At 32.5% G+C, this 16,492-nt stretch overlaps 1 protein-coding gene across 1 annotated transcript in view; it reads right to left on the bottom strand.

The window, feature by feature from the left end:
- The window catches only part of LOC149548345 (binding protein), a 144,481-nt gene extending 138,343 nt beyond the window's left edge, over window positions 1–6,138 (bottom strand). Inside the window, exons 1-2 of the mRNA XM_089792421.1 lie at window positions 5,598–6,138; window positions 5,328–5,491 (exon numbers count right to left, since the gene is read on the bottom strand). Of these exons, the coding sequence (XP_089648547.1) occupies window positions 5,328–5,491; window positions 5,598–5,752 (319 nt within the window). The 5' untranslated portion in view covers window positions 5,753–6,138. The remainder of the gene's footprint in view (window positions 1–5,327; window positions 5,492–5,597) is intronic.
- Window positions 6,139–16,492: the final 10,354 nt, after the last annotated feature.

Genomic DNA, 16,492 nt, shown 5'->3' with positions numbered 1-16,492 from the left:
CTTACCTCTCAGAGTTTCGGCTTTAGCTCTCCTTACACTGTCATCTCCTCCATAGAGAAGCGTTAGTTTATCCCACATTTTCTTAGCATTAGCACAGTTCTTGGCATCATCAAATTCAGTATCATTGAGAGCAGATGCAATATCAATCATCATACTATCATGATTCCTCTTTTCATTCATTTGTTCTACAATCAGGGGACCAACAGGTGTGACATATTCAATTTGTAACCAATGTGTGACATAATCTCCAATACTAGAAAGATGTAGCTTCATTCAGTCTTGCCATGAGGAAAAGTTCTCCTTATTCAGATATGGTGGCTCTATCTTATACATTTTGATCTTTAACTCAAGTACCTTTAAACTTCTTTCTTCAAGCACTCAGCTCTGATACCAAATTGTTACATAGCTTGAGGGGGAGGGGGGGTGAATCAGTTATATCAGTTATCTCATAGTCCCTTCAAACTTTCAACACCATCCAAGCATCATAAACATCAAAGATAACCTCATTCACTCGATAGACATGTCCAACTTAATTCTTAACTCATGCATCCACTTCCTTACAAACTGTTATCAAACAGTTCCTTGCATTACCGACTGTCAATAAATTTCCAGTTATTACCTAGTGATATCTTAGTTTAACTGATATCTTGGTTATTACCGAGTTGCAGTAAACTGTTAAAACATGTAAATCAACTTGCAACACAAATAACATTCACACAATTTTACACCAAGATTTTAACGTGGAAACCCTGTTAAAGGGAAAACCCACCTGGGACCAGCAACCCAAAAATTTCACTCTTTTGAAGTGATCTCTATTAGGAGACACCCTTGTTAAAGGTTACATACACTTTGTTAAAGTGAACTTGTTATAGGATTTCGCCAAAAGATCATCTAGACCTTACCACTCCCTGTCCTTGACTAAAAAAAGTGGCCTAATTCAAAGGACTTACAAACACCACTAATTGATGTTACCATATAGGATTTCATAGACTTGTTAGGTCCACTCAGTACTTTTGAGATTTTCTGCTACAATGGTTAAACAGTAACTATGTAAAGTGATTTGTTAAGAATAGCAAGTACCTTTGCTTGTTCAAATCTCGTTTCTTGCTCTTTCTCTGTCCTTTACTCACTCGGCTAATTTTGTCTTTCACAAACTCTTCTTCTTGTCTTCTCTCTGCTCTACTCGGTTCACCTGGCTCAACAATCTCCTTTATCCTTCTTCTCCTTTGCACTTTGATCTCCTCTTCACAATACAATCAGTATCAACTTTGAACCAGCAGCCTAAAATTGTCTTGTTCTCCTCCTTATATAAATTTCTCAATACTTACAGATCCTTCCATCTTTTGTCGCTTAATCAGAATCGTCGATCTTAGGTTTACAACAGAATTCCTTCATACAATGAACTTAGACACATAGAAAATATAACTTTACATAGAACTTTGCGTGCATCCTTATCCTTCTTCAATTTCCTTCATCAAATCCTTCTTTGAATTTTCTCCATCATTGACCTTGCAAAAAACTTGGACTCTCGCTTTAGACCTTCTCAATCTTTCCAAATTTCCATCAAAAGTCGGCCTCAAATTCAAATTTTCTAAACTTGTTCATCCAATTGTCACTCAATAAACATAACATTTACTCAGGCAACATATAACTCGGTTAATACTAACTTGCTCTAGCAACACTGTGTTCTCCTTCCTTTACCAATCGCTCAGGCAATACTGTAGTCACTTGGTGAATACAGTCTCCCTTCATTAACCTTGTGACTTGGTTAAGCTTGTGATCTTCAATACTTCTCAATAATACGTAATTGTAAAATAATAAAACCAATATTACATAATCATTGTCCAGCTCATTCAAGTACCCATTGGATACCTTACATATCAACTTTGTCTTCATCATATCTTCATCAAATCCTCTTCATCAATCTAATGATATGAAACTTTCCTGAGTTAGCATAATGGCTAGCCAACTAAGACTTTGACATCAATGACAATATAACAACTGATATGACTCTTTTACATACATTCATAACACTTATCAGCTAACAATCTCCCACTATCAATTACAATATCAATTGGGCTAACAGCATTGCATTTATATTCAGGCACATCTAAATTGTCTTCATTGCATCAATTATCAATTATTGATCATTATTGAATCCAGTCAATTAATTTCGTTCATATTGTTTTGTCTCTCTTGTTTGTGCTATTCTTTGGACTTCTAGGTCTAGGCATATTCTTTCCTTGCCTTAGGTAAATTCTTACCTGAACAATGCTATTATCTAGATATGTGATCTTGCAACTAAATATAGCAACTATATAGGCTGAATCTAATATAAATAATAACTGATCAAGAGTGTTGATTTTAATATTTTCATATTTATAATGTCACTTCAAGTTTCAAGCACCATCTGCATGTCAACCGTCTCTAAACTAAATCTGCAGGCATATACTTCTATACTCTTTAAATACGCCACTATAAATTGTATGTACAACAATCTTGCACTACGATCGTAAAAATCTAATCTTATTTTTTGAAACTAATTTGTAGGATGGAAAATCCTGAGATGCATATGTTTCTCGGTTGCATAGTACAGGTGGTATAACAATTGTTTTGTAAATAGGTCACTGCTCCTGGCTGATTAGTTTCTATTCACAGTACAAATCTCTTGTACAGGAGTGTAGATTTTGCAGGCCAAACAAAAATTTAGTTGATTCTCGTGCTGTCATATATGACCAAGATTTAGGTTATTGTTTATTGATGTCTTTCCAGTATTCCAGATTAAGTCCTTGCTGTTAATCGATGGGATAATAGATTGTTTTTGCATCCTTTTCAATATAACAGGATCTTCTCTAGCCCTGACAACTTCTTCTTTTCTAATTGTTCCCACTGCCCAAACTGTAAACAACCTATACTGGGATTGAAAGAAGGAATACTCAGAAGTGCTCCCTACGAATTTTGCAGAGGACCCTGCTGTTGTATTCTAGAATTTCTCAAAAAATAACAATAGTCCTAGTGGAGCAAACACTCCTTTTCATGGCCAAGGCAAATATGGTGCATCAGAAATAGAGAATGTCATGCCCCCAGCCATTTCAGTAAGGAGTACACATGTAAGCCTCATATAGCAAGCGAAGTATAAACCTTACGACACCGACTACATAACTATACAATGGTTAGAAAAGGAAGTGTACTGTGATAGACGTAATCAGCTTGGCAAAGAAGCAAACCCAACAATATGGCAATTAATATGTCAAAGTGGTGCTTACCTTAAGGGAGGTTAACATACAAAGTAGTCAGTATTATACAGTGATTAGTAATATGCAGTAATAAGAAGTGGTGATTAGTTAAGGAACTAATTTATTTGAGAAATAAATGACAGCAACTGGGTGTAAGAAGCGATCATATGTTCTATGCAGCAATCAATAAAGCAAGGAGATCACATTAAACATAACCAATAGTATGATGCAAAGAGGTGCAATTTCATTGAGAGACTAATGTCTAATGTTAAAACAAGCAATGAACCATATTAGTTATGCTTGAATGGTGATTAACAGCGAAGATGGGCGATTAAGGTAGATACTAGAGACATTGTTTGTGAAAAGGTGTGCCTCTAAAAGTTAAACACAAGGTATAAAGTGAGATAAAACTTTGAATTAGGGAGGGGCGGCAAGATTACTGAACAATAATTCTAATAAGGATACAGTTTTAGAAACACATATATTTAACTGCAGCTTCTATAACTATCTAATTCGTAGTATTGATGTATACTTGTGCAATGAATTGTATGATAGTCATTGAACTTGCATCTGATAAAAGATAGAATACTACACCTTGCTACCGAAATGCATATTGTAAGTTGTTATTATTGATATGTCTTTGCCTGTGTATAATGTGACACATATGAAGATTCCTATAAGGATTCTCATCCATTGGGTCATCTCATATTGGAAGGAATATAACATGTGAAGGATGCAAGTAGCTAAGAAGCCACACTGGTAGAGACACCCCAAGTGGGACACGGAGGTCAGATGAAGGTGGTAATTCCATGCTCCTGGACTGGGTTTAACGACTTGAGGTGCCTTGTATAATCTCCCAGCTTGTGCTCCATAATAACAGTGAGTTTGTTAGAACTTCGAAGGAACCCATATGTACATTTTGAATATTATAATAGTGAATTAGAGTTCTGTTTGCAAGATTGCTGGATTATATGTTTATTCATATTTCATTAAGATGGCTAACCTGGCTGTAGACTCTAAATCAAGATATCAAGTTGACAATTTATGTTAGTAGATATAATCCATACCTATTTTGGGAAATTCTAGGGCAAATTTGCGTAAAGTCCCAATAAGGAATATTACAGAGAAGTAAAGTTATGCAATTTCTATTGCAACAACCTCTAGATACAGTCAGCAAACTGCAAAATCATTGTTTGATGGGTGTTTGTGCAAGAGTTGCTGGACAGACAGAACTGGGGAGATGTGTAATGTCCAAACAAAGCAATTCAATAAGCTGTTGCCCAAACAGTCTTTTCTTCACAAATTCTTAGGCTATTGTCATAAGACGTGGAATTCGTTTAGAGGATCTGTTTAGGTGTGTTTTTCTTCCCTGCCCTTTGAAACCAGATTATTCTATGTTGTCACTCTGACTGCTGTGGTAGGCATATTTGTAGAAATGTGTGGGAAACAGGTAAATTATTTTACTTTAAAGTCATGCTGAATCCAATGTAATCTCACACACTGCAAAAGTTGCCATATAGTCTATTACTATATCAAAGAATGCATCCATACTCTATCAACTAAGGAATCGGTTTAGAATCAGTCCCTGTCATAAGTAGGGTACTTCCTGGACTTCTTGTGCAGCAGCATCTTTTAAATTTCATTCTAATATTAACAAATCTCCACTCTCTGTAATGCTTGGACTTTTCTTGATTAGTTTTAGCGGGTTAAGGGAACCGTTGTCATCTTTCCTTTGCCAATTAGAAAAACAATAGAAGCCCGTTAGTTTCTCAAGCGGGCAATTTTTAATGTGCTGAACAGGACACGGCGTTACTTACATGTAAAATTCAGCTAATCCTCCATTTATATGCGACGCCACTAATCAAATGTGGACGAAATATTATTTACTTATCCATGTCTAGAATGGAAAAAGATTGTTTAAGACAAGCCAAAGAATCTCTCTTTCAATAGCTGCGCGATTGAGAATTGTGCTAAAAGAAAAAGAGTGCGTACAGGACAAATTAAAAACGAATTGACAAACTACACGTGATCTAGAGCGAAGAAACCACTGTAAAAGAGCCATTGCAGTAAGATTAAGTTAGAAAAAGTTGCCTGTTTTATAATAGAGCTGTCCAGTTAGGCTCTTCACGGGAAGCACATCGACAGGATCTACTAAATTTGAAATGTTCTCCTCCTTTTTCTTCAGCCGCTTATTCTCATAGTAATTTTCCAACGCCTCCTCATCCTTCCCCTCGTCAAGCAACCCCACCACTTGTCTACACATAAAGCAATGGACCACATTATGGAAATGCTCAGTATTTAAATTCTGTATAGTGACCAAGCACAATACTAAACTCTAAACTCAAACCGTAGCTTCATTACTTGGTGATGGTGCGAGTATCCAGGCGGTTGAGGAAGGAAGCATATTGTGTATTCCTCTGTATAAATTTCAAATCCTCGTCGGAAACCTCGACCTCTTCCTCTGCGGGAAGCAACGGCAAATGAGACTTGATACTGCTCTTGTCCTTCTTCCCCATTTTTGTTCAAGGTTCAGGGCTTTGAGATCAAACGCATCTGTTACCAAAAATCCTTACTGTCCCAGGTTTCCAGCTCAAACAATATTTTTCATAATTATTCTACAATGAACATAATCCGCGTTTAATTTACTGATGATGAGCTATCATTTGAATGCTAAATTGTTTAGAACACCCAATGAAGAGAAAAAATTGTTTAGGGTTTTCACTTCCGCTTATAGCCTGTTTCGTTTAAATTTACTTCTAATCTAAAATTATTTCGCCAAGTTGAATTATACAGTCTTGTTCATGTTTTGGGGTGAGGGTGATCACGGTATTCTTGATGCATTCTTGATGTATCAAATAGCATGTCATGGTTTTATGACTAAGTAGGCAAACAAGCATGTCATGGTTTTATGACTAAGTAGGCAAACAAAGATATAGTAACCGTCGCAGTTGTAAGCTTTTGCACTTGTCACGATGAGTTGATAGTTTGTTACTTTAAATAAAATAATATTTAATTTTGTAATAAATTAAATAAATAATATTTATTTAATTGATTTGTTATATACTAATTAATTATCATCTAAAAAATATTTCTATAAAAATCTATTATGAAAAAGGTAATAGGAAAATAATATGAAAAAAAAACACATATAAAGTGGAGCACAAAATAGAAGTTGAAATAATTATAAAAACTACAAAACTAAACTAAGGGAAGTCTCAGTGCTTCACCTGTGTAAGTATCACCTAGATCCAATGACTACTAAGTGTTCTATTTATTATCACGAGAGATGGATTCTTGTAAATCACTACTCATTAAACATGAGTCAATGAGTTTGACTCAAAAACTACATAGTTAAACCCTAATAAGGGTGCGGTCCCATGGAGGGGGGCTTCCTAAAAAAATTCAGTGGGTGTTCTAGAGATCTTTTAGGATTATTTTAAAGCTGAAGGTCCCATGAATTTTGTAGTGAAGTTATTCTTAAAAAGTTTAATGACTGCTAAGTGTTCCATTTATTATCACGAGAGATAGATTCTTGTAAATCACTACTCATTAAACATGAGTCAATGAGTTTGACTCAAAAACTACATAGTTAAACCCTAATAAGGGTGCGGTCCCATGGAGGGGGCTTCCTAAAAAAATTCAACGAGTGTTCTAGAGATCTTTTAGGATTATTTTAAAGCGAAAGGTCCCATGAATTTTGTAGTGAAGTTATTCTTAAAAAGTTTAAGCCCTGTAATTTATGGAAGCAGGTGGTCTCATTAATTATTTATATTTAACATATTTCATTCACTTACTATATAAATAAAAATGTTTTAAAAAATTATTGATAAAGAAATAGAAACTGGTATATGATTGACAAGAGGCAAAAGAAAAGCCTAAGCTGGTGGAGCAGTTTCTAGTGCCCACCTTTTCCACCTACTCAAATCTACACTCTAAAAAATAGGAGTTATTATTCTTTAGAAAAAGATTCCAATTAATCCTGCAACAAAACTTTTTTTGGTTTCATGGAACAACATGTTCCATAAAAATAGATCCTATAGCCCCCCTCGTGGGATCGCACCCTTAGCAATATCACAGTTTAACTTGTTGTGGAAAAATATCTTGAAAATTTAATATGAGAAAATATATATATATATATATACACAGTGAAAAAATAGGAACTCCTCCCACAAATATCCTATTGGCTAAACTAAAAATTAATATTTAAAATAAAAAAACTAAACTAATTAAAATAATTGAAAAACTAAAACTTTAATCAATTTAAAAAATCAAAATTAAATAAAAAGAAAGAAAAACATGAGTTAAAAGTGGAGATAACAACTAAATAATTTTCTAAATAAATAGGGAAAAAAAAAAAAAGAATTAAAAGTATAGATAAATTAATTTATAAATTAAATACAATAGTTAAAAATTGAGATAAATAAATAAATAAGAAAAAAACAAGAGTTAATAGTGTAGATAATAGCTAATTAAATTAAATAAATAGGAAAAAATAAGAGTTAAAGTCGGAGTGAGATAAAATTGGTCAGAAAATAATTAATGACAAGGGTTGATAGTTTTCTGGTCAAAGGCTGACAATTCTTGAGCCAAAAAAGTAATTTTATGGGAACAAAGTTCCCACATATGACCTATCAGCTAAATAATTCTAAATTGATTATTAGTCATTTTGTGAAATTAGTTTTAATTATTATATTTATATTTGCTTTTTAGTCTAGATTTGGAGTACATAACGGAGTACATAATTGATTATTCTTCTTATTTTTATATTGAAAAAATATAAACAACATCACAGAGAACTTTCAGTAAGCCTGTAGACCAACCCTCATTAACATACAAAAATGGAGGGAGGTGCCTTAATCTTCTAGGGACTTAGCCTCATAGGAATTGCATATTTTGTGTTTTTACATGAGCATCCAAAATAGTACTGGATTCAAAAATATCAACATATACAAAATAGAAGTATAATCTAAGAATTTTGATAATCATGACCCGACTGAATAGTAATATCAACAATTGTTACAGAGACAACACATGTGTTTGCCCCTTTATCATTTATGCTCTCATCACAATGATGTCTATATTTAGTATTATTTCCATCAGGATCCAAATGACAGTTCTCTAGAAGACTATTAAGCTCATCAATCTCTGCTTGTGTAAGAAAACTTTGATATTTCTCAATATATTGTGTTGCCTTAACTTCATCTTTGTAAATTTGCAGCACTCCATCATGCATCAGCTTCATGAATGTGGACTTTGGAATCTCCAGACAAAAGGACACCTATGACATAATGTAAAAATGTATGAGTTTAAGATTAAACTCAGTAGGGCACCTTTTGACATTTTGAAATATCTCCTTGTTCCTTTCCTTCCAAAGAAACCACAGCACTTCACCAGTAAGAGCAAACCAAAATCTATTAAAAGATAAGTCAAAATATCTCATATAACCAGCCAAAATTTCACACCAAGAGAAACCAATACTATTATTCCAATCAATAGGAGACCCAAAGAAGATGGCTAGGCTTTATTTGCATAAATACACTCAAAGAAAACTTGCTCAAAACTCACAGGCTTATTACACAACTTGCAAGTCACAGAATCAACATTAATGGAAGACAGCATTGACACAACAACAAGCTTCTTAATCAATAGCAACCATCTAAAATGAATAACTTTAGGTTCACATGGACCCTTCCAAAAATAATCAAAGAAAAAATGCCAATTTGAGAAAGGACAATCAAGACCCCAACATTTAACTATACGCAGCAACAGATAGTGATCATCTTTAAACATTCCATAAATCTATTTAGTAGAAGTGTTATCAATAACAATACCATCCTTCCATTTTATATTTCTGATAAAAGTATCAACATTCATGATTTTCCCATCTTTCTCCTTGCTTATCATTTTGGACAAAGGAGTGTACGTCTTTTTTTGATATTTGGGGATACCAAACTTACTGGATATCTAATCCCATGACCCAAGCCTGGTGTTCACCATTAAATCACTAATCAAAGAAATGCCTTTATCATTCCACTTTTTTACATAACAACTCTGAGTAAGTGCAAGAGGTTTATTATTCAGATACAATCTCCACCATATTGATCTGTCAGCAATAACATAATTAGGAGGTCCCCCAGTGGCATTCCTAAAGGAGATGAATTTCCTCACTTGTGCCCATGCAGACCACAGGGAGTTAAACACTATGGACCCAAAAATCTTCATCTTAAAATCCTCCATAATAATATCCCAAAAAGGAATGTTAGCCTAGTGTTTACCTTTCTTAATCACTAATTGTTCAACATTATTTCTCACAAGAATCTTCCAAGGTTCATTCCCCCAGAAAGCTTTATATATCCATTAATCCACAAGAGTAAGCCCCTAAATTCTTATGTCTTTAATCCCCAGGCCCCCCAAATACCTAGGAAGGAAACAACACTCCCATTTAACAGGATGCCTTTTTTTGGATCCCAAACCATCCGACCACAAAAAATCTCTAAGTATTTTTTCAAGTATACCAAACTAAGATTCAATAAACATCCAAGCTGAAACAAAATAAATATGACAAGAAGAAAGGACTTTCTGCACAACCTAAACTCTCCCAGCCAATGAAAGGGAATGAGTTTGCCATCTAATATGCTTTCTATTGATCTTACTGAACATTCGCTCTAGCATATCAAAAAAAGAAGGCTCCAAAGAAAAAGGGATACCCAAATATCTGGTAATGGTTTTAGGCCTAGTCCATTTCCAACCCATCTTTAGAATCCAACTAGGAGGTATCTCCATCCATCCCAGAACAATTGACTTGTGAGGGGCACTTTGGCTCCAAAAACAATACAGAAAAAATTAAGTCTATTGAGAGCTAAAGAGAAGTTATCTTCGGACAGTTCCAAATAGAGAGCAATGTCATTTGCAAAATGAGCATTAATCAATTCCCCTGAATTAGGGAGAGTAATGCCCCTAGTAGGAGGCCCCAAAGAGGAGTCCCTTAGAATGTAGAAGAGAACATCAACAAGAATCACAAATAAGAAGGGTACAATAGGATAACCTTGTCTGATAGACCTCTGAAGAACAATAGGGGCTGATAATTCCCCATTCACATCAATAAAAGTAGAAGAATCCTGAAACAAAATTTCAATCCATTTGCAGAAATAAGGAGGAAATCTAAAAACTCTCAACATTCCAATGACAAAGGGTCACTCAACTCTGTCATAAGCCTTCTCAAAATCAAGAAGAATCATAGCCACATCCTGCGCACTAGCCTTTGCCCAGTTCATAGCTTCACAATTAGTGATAAGGTTCTCCAAAATATATCTTCCCTTTATGAACCCAGTTTGAGTGACTAAAACAATATTCTTAGTAATTTCTACAATTATTGTAACCAACACTTTAGCAATAATTTTATAAGATAAATTAAGCAAGGTGATAGGCCTCCAATTCTTAACTAGGGATCTATCCCAGCTTTAGGAAGCAATTTAATGGCCCCTCTATTCACTGAGTTGCCTAGAGAACCATACTGAAAGGCATCATTGTAAAACAACATAAGCTCTTCCCCAATCCAATCTATATTATCTTTATAAAATTCAACAGGTAGCCCATCCAATCTTGGAGACTTGTCATTAGCCATAGTTTTGATGGCTTCTTGAATCTCCTCTAATGAGAATTATTCTTCTTATTGTGAATTTCAATCCTAAACATATAAATTCAAATTTTAAAATTAGGTCTCCTTCCTTTCAATTTCAACAATAATTATGAACTTACTAGAGTATAAATATTTTGAAATACAATAACGTATTTTAAGGACCATTCCTGATTCAAAATGAAACATCTTTAATGTCAAATAGTTTAAATGATAATTGATTCTACCTTGTTTGATTCTAGCATCATTCTAAGAGTACATTACATGCATGCATCTCATTTTTAACTTCACTTCATCATTACCAATTGACCCATCAAAGGGTTTGATTGAAGAGAACACAAGCCTTGTGATTTAATAAAATTCCCAAAGATATTTTAAAATAAATTATACCTTGTCAAAATGATCACACAAACAAAGACCAACAAGCTCCAAGCGATAATGGGAACATCTATAAGTAATCCAAGTTTTAAAAATAGCTAAAGAATATAGACAAGAGCAATGAGTTTGACTTGCTTGTCTATGGCTACCTAGAAATAAGTGCTTGATGATTTAAAGAATAAATTGGATGTCAATTTTGTCCCAAAGAAAATTGAATAGTTTTTATGCTTCATGCTCTTAAATTTTTTGGTGGAGGGTTTGCGAGCCTAGTTATTATACTTGTTTTATACAACTTTTTAAGTCTAATTGAGGTTTACTTTAAGATGATATATGCTATAATGAACTTGGTTTTTTATGAGACTACAAGTTGGTTTAAAATGATATCTTATTTATACAGCTTATTGAACTGGTAGTGTTGGGGTTTGTTGTGTTCAACAACTAGGTGTTCTTAGTGGCATTCAAAACTTTCTTATATTCTTACATTCATTGTTTTTTGTGATGTTGTGTTGTTCTACTATCTATCAATACTAGGGCCCTTTCCTTGCTAATGTAATAAAAACAAGTTTGAAGCAACAATATTTAACCAAATCAAAGTATATGAAATACAATTTCATTTTCATGCATCAATTTACAATCAAATCTACGACATTGGCTCTACATTCAAAAAAGTGAACTAGAGAGTTTAGCAAACTTCTAGGTAAAAAAAAACTATACAATTGATCCATATTTTCTAATATCCTAGTACGTAAGTTGTAAACATGTGCGCAAAGTAATCCTTGTCAAATTTTAGTTAATTGTCTTGCATTGATTTTATCTATATTAATAAAACAATATAATATCAATCCCAACTCATTTATCTAGCTTGATATTCTAATATATAATATTAGTCTCATCTCATTTATTGCATGAAAGTTGGCAGATAAAAAAAAGCTCTTAAATTTATCATTTGTCACCTTAGTTTACATTTTCAAGTGAATTTTTTAATTTGATTCTAATGTAGCTAAGATTGGAAGATCTAAGTAACAACTATATAACCTTATAGCGAATAGACATTTCAAATATAATATTATTAACAATACAATTAAAATCAACAAAAATAATATGTAAAGAATAAATATATTTGATTAGCATAATCTCAAAAAATCAACTACATGATAGATTTCAACGTTTGAATTACAGGTTGACTTATTTTTTTATCTTCTTCTTCTTTCTCAATAGTTTTCAACTTGTATGTACATACATACATGTGTTATATGTGTAAATATATAAATATACTACATACATCCATACTACACACACACTCACACATCACACTCATGTAAACATATACATATGCATTTATGTAAATAAAATAAACACGTGCATATACATGTGTGTGTAACACACACACACACACACACACACACACACACACACACACACACACACAAGATGTGAGAACTAAGTGTAATGGTTGCAAGATTGTCAATCAATCTAATAAGAACCAAAGTCTTCCAAAATTTATTTTATTTTTCTAATTGATTATCTTTAGTAGTTGGGAAACGGTCCTTGTGTAGCATATGAGTTCACTTTAAATATATAACATTTTATTTTCTAAGATACCTTGACACTTAACATTTAATTTAGATTATACATGACCTCTCTTATCTAATATACTAGCAATTACACCTCAATAAGGTGCAATGATTAGGTTGATAGGAATATATACTCAGATAATATATTGAAGGGCATAGATAAATTAGAAACATGAATGCAATAAACTTTTCCAAAGGTGCTGGTAGAAAGATACTTTCAATAACATGTCGTATTTTTAAAATTTGGGGGCTTAAATATCTCATGGATATTATAGTCATGTCAAAAGTTGATCTCTTCTGGTTTAACCTTGGTTATGTTGTCATGTATTTAAATTGATTTGTATCACCATTACACTTGATGATCAATGTAAAAGAGGAAAATGAAAAATGAAAGTAGTTGCATCAATGCATGCATCCTACTCAAGATTATGTGGAAAAAAATGACAACACAAGGATGGTACATGAATTTAGCATGGGTACTTATTAATTCCCTTATTAAAATAAAGGCATTGATTAAAGAGAAGTTAGAACATACATTGGTATGCCAAGATTTTCATTAGCATGGAGATAGTTAAAAGAAAATGCATTTCTCATCACAAGGTTCTATTACATTGCTTCCCTCTTTTACTTGAAGATGCCTACGGAACATTTTTTGGTTATATTTCATTATTTTATTTTTCAAGTATGTTGTGCTTGGTGCAAGTATTGATCAGGGACATTTTAGACATATCCCAAAAGTTCACAACACTTTTTATATCTTAATTGTTGCTTGTGCAATATTCAAAAACCCAAATAGATCAAACTTTTTAATAAGTTTGTGATTTTACCAAAAAAAATGAGGACCACACTGGAATCGAGATTCTTTAATAAAAAATATTATTTATTGCCACATTTTTGCTCACCCTTCCTACTTGTCACCTAATCAACAACATTATCACAACTATCCCTTTCAACTTCAATTACATTCTATCAACCCAACCATGATCTCAATCTTCAAGACCCTCTTTAACTTTTTTAAGAAATGCTTTCTGAAGTTGGCATGTTATTTAACATAGTAGGCAAGAGAAGCTTAATCTAAAATTTCTCCTACCTACCACCCTTACACATATAGATCATATAATAAGAATATAAGTTTCCTTCAATTCCTATTGTGGCCAATTAAAATTGGTGCACAACCACCCTTTGTAGGAATTGTAACTATTTTGTGGCTCTAGGTTATTAAATGCCTTTCTAAAATTAATTGTGGAAGAATTTTTTGTGGATATAATTGCAACTGTTGCAAAATAAGGTACTGCAAAAATCATGTAATCATTGGAAGAAACAAAGTAACTAATTTGGAATGATTTATGTAGGTACTTATGGTTACTACAAAATGACTTTTTGTAACAATTGTCTATTTGCTAAAAAAACCTCATACAAGAAATCAAGGTCATGAACTCTTTGCAAACAAAATAGTGATTCAAAATATTTGAATTTGAAACTCCCAGCAACTACAATTTAATTTTTACAATAAATTATATAATTTTTTACTTCAAAGCATTGCATTTTTTTTCTACGTCAAAGTGTTGCATTTCATATTGTTGACTCAAATAGAAAGTCACTGTTCAAACATCTTCTACATTAGTGTTCCCCAAATCCCCAACCTTGTTCAATCTAATCAATTGCTCAAATTCTTTTTACAAATGAAGTCATAGAATCATCATTCTCTAAATTTAAAACACCTTCTTTCTTAGTTTTTCCCAACTTCACTCTATCAAATGAGTCAAATCTTTCATAAAGAGATATGTGATTGTGTGATTGTTTCATTGATATAAGACATTTCATCTCTCTTCTTAAAATATTTATTTCTCCTCTCACAAAAATTAGCACCACCCCTTCTAGCTTCCATTCAATAATATAGCTTTAAACTTCACCATATATTTATCCTCTTAGAAAAATGAAGATGAAATATGGTTTTTAAAGCTGCCAATATTCAGAGTCCATTATTAACTATTCATGTTCATAAAAAGGTAAAAATAATCTTTTCAAAAATTAAATTTAATATTTTATTTTCCAAACATGTAATCTCTTTTCTTTGTTGTTCAACGATGAAGAAAACAATTTTTAAAATTGTTAATCATTACTAAGAATAGGGCATAAAGGAAAGCAATTTATTTTTTAATGCCACAATCCCATTTTGTTTTTGCCAATTATTTAATGAATGGGTCAGTGTAAAGACACCAAAGTGAACCTTTGACAACAACATTAGAAGTATAACCAAATTTGATAAGTTAATTGAGATTTTTTTTCCAAATTTAATTATGATGTAGTAGTCTATAAACGATCCTCATCATAAAAAATAATTGTTAATTTTATTTTTCTCAATACGATGTGTTTTGGTTTGTTTTATTAATTTTAGGTATCTCTCAACGTCAAAAAAATAAAATCATGTGTTCAAGTTTACAAAAACAAGTTTTCACCAGATTAAGTTTTCTAAAAATATTAGTTCGAGCTGAGCTAAAACCATTTTATAAGCGATTTTTTTCATCTAATGTGTTAAAGGAATTGTTGTTCAATCCTTCACTATTTGAATGAATTTAATTTTTTCCATTCTAATTTGTCCGTTGTCAAAAAATGTTAATTTTGAAAATTTTAAGAACTAGAACAAAATGGCTTTCTTGAAGTCTTAAATAAAAGAAATTATATCCATTTTGATCAAGCTTCAACTGATTTGGAATTTTTTTTAAAGAGATGGAAAAAATATTTTTCACAACTTTATACTCTTATCAAAATCACAATTAAAAAAATCTCTCAATTAAATTATCAAATTTGCCCATAATTTGTTTTTTATGTTTCATTTTTGTGCCTTTAGATCAAAGCATGGAATAATTCATAGGGAATATTTCGAACCACTACAAATTACTTTCCTTCATAAATCTACTCTCAACATAACCTCTTGTATGAAAAAGGATTGAATAGTGTGCTTATGGATAATTCTTGTCCAATTGAAGTGGTTGGATGTACATCAATGACTTTGGACAAAATCATGTTACTACTATTGAGAATAGATTGAAAACACTAAAAGAGGGAGATTGTTTGAAGAAGAATGTTGAAGTAAGTATGATCAATATGTTTCAATCATTGTTTGTCACTAATGTCAAACCTGCTATTTTCTGGTAAGACAACTACTTATATGATTTAAGTACTATCACTTATTTGATTGATGAAGAGGATTTGATCAATAGATGTAACAATAGCACCTAGAGGAAAGGTTGAGTTATGATTATGTAAAGAAGTACAAGAATCTGTTAAGACAGTAATAACATGATGTATTGATAATCTACTTAAGGTTAGAAAGGCAGGTGACACTAAGAAAGTTTAGAAGAACAAGTGAAACACAGTTTGCTAGCCAAGCTTGACTGAGTGGATAGTAGGTGCCAAGCAATGTCAGTGCAAGTTGAGTAGAAAATCAGTTGGAGATGAGTAAAAGTCTATTCTAGTGTATGTCGAGCAGAACAGTGGATGCTAACTAAAGTTTAGTTGATGTTGAGCACCAGTAAACTTTAGTTCGTGTCAAGTGATTTTATAAAGGATGTTGAGCAATGTAGTATGTGTCAAGCATTAGAAGCAAGATAATGCTGAGTGGCTACATTATTTAAAAGATCATAAATTTGATGGATCTGAGCTAA

The sequence above is a fragment of the Cupressus sempervirens genome, chromosome 7, assembly GCF_028749045.1.
Source record: "Cupressus sempervirens isolate cs-2001-9-10 chromosome 7, ASM2874904v1, whole genome shotgun sequence".
Taxonomy (NCBI): Eukaryota; Viridiplantae; Streptophyta; class Pinopsida; order Cupressales; family Cupressaceae; genus Cupressus; species Cupressus sempervirens.
The sequence above is the reverse complement of the archived record's forward strand: the minus strand, read 5'-3'. Positions and strand labels throughout refer to the sequence as shown.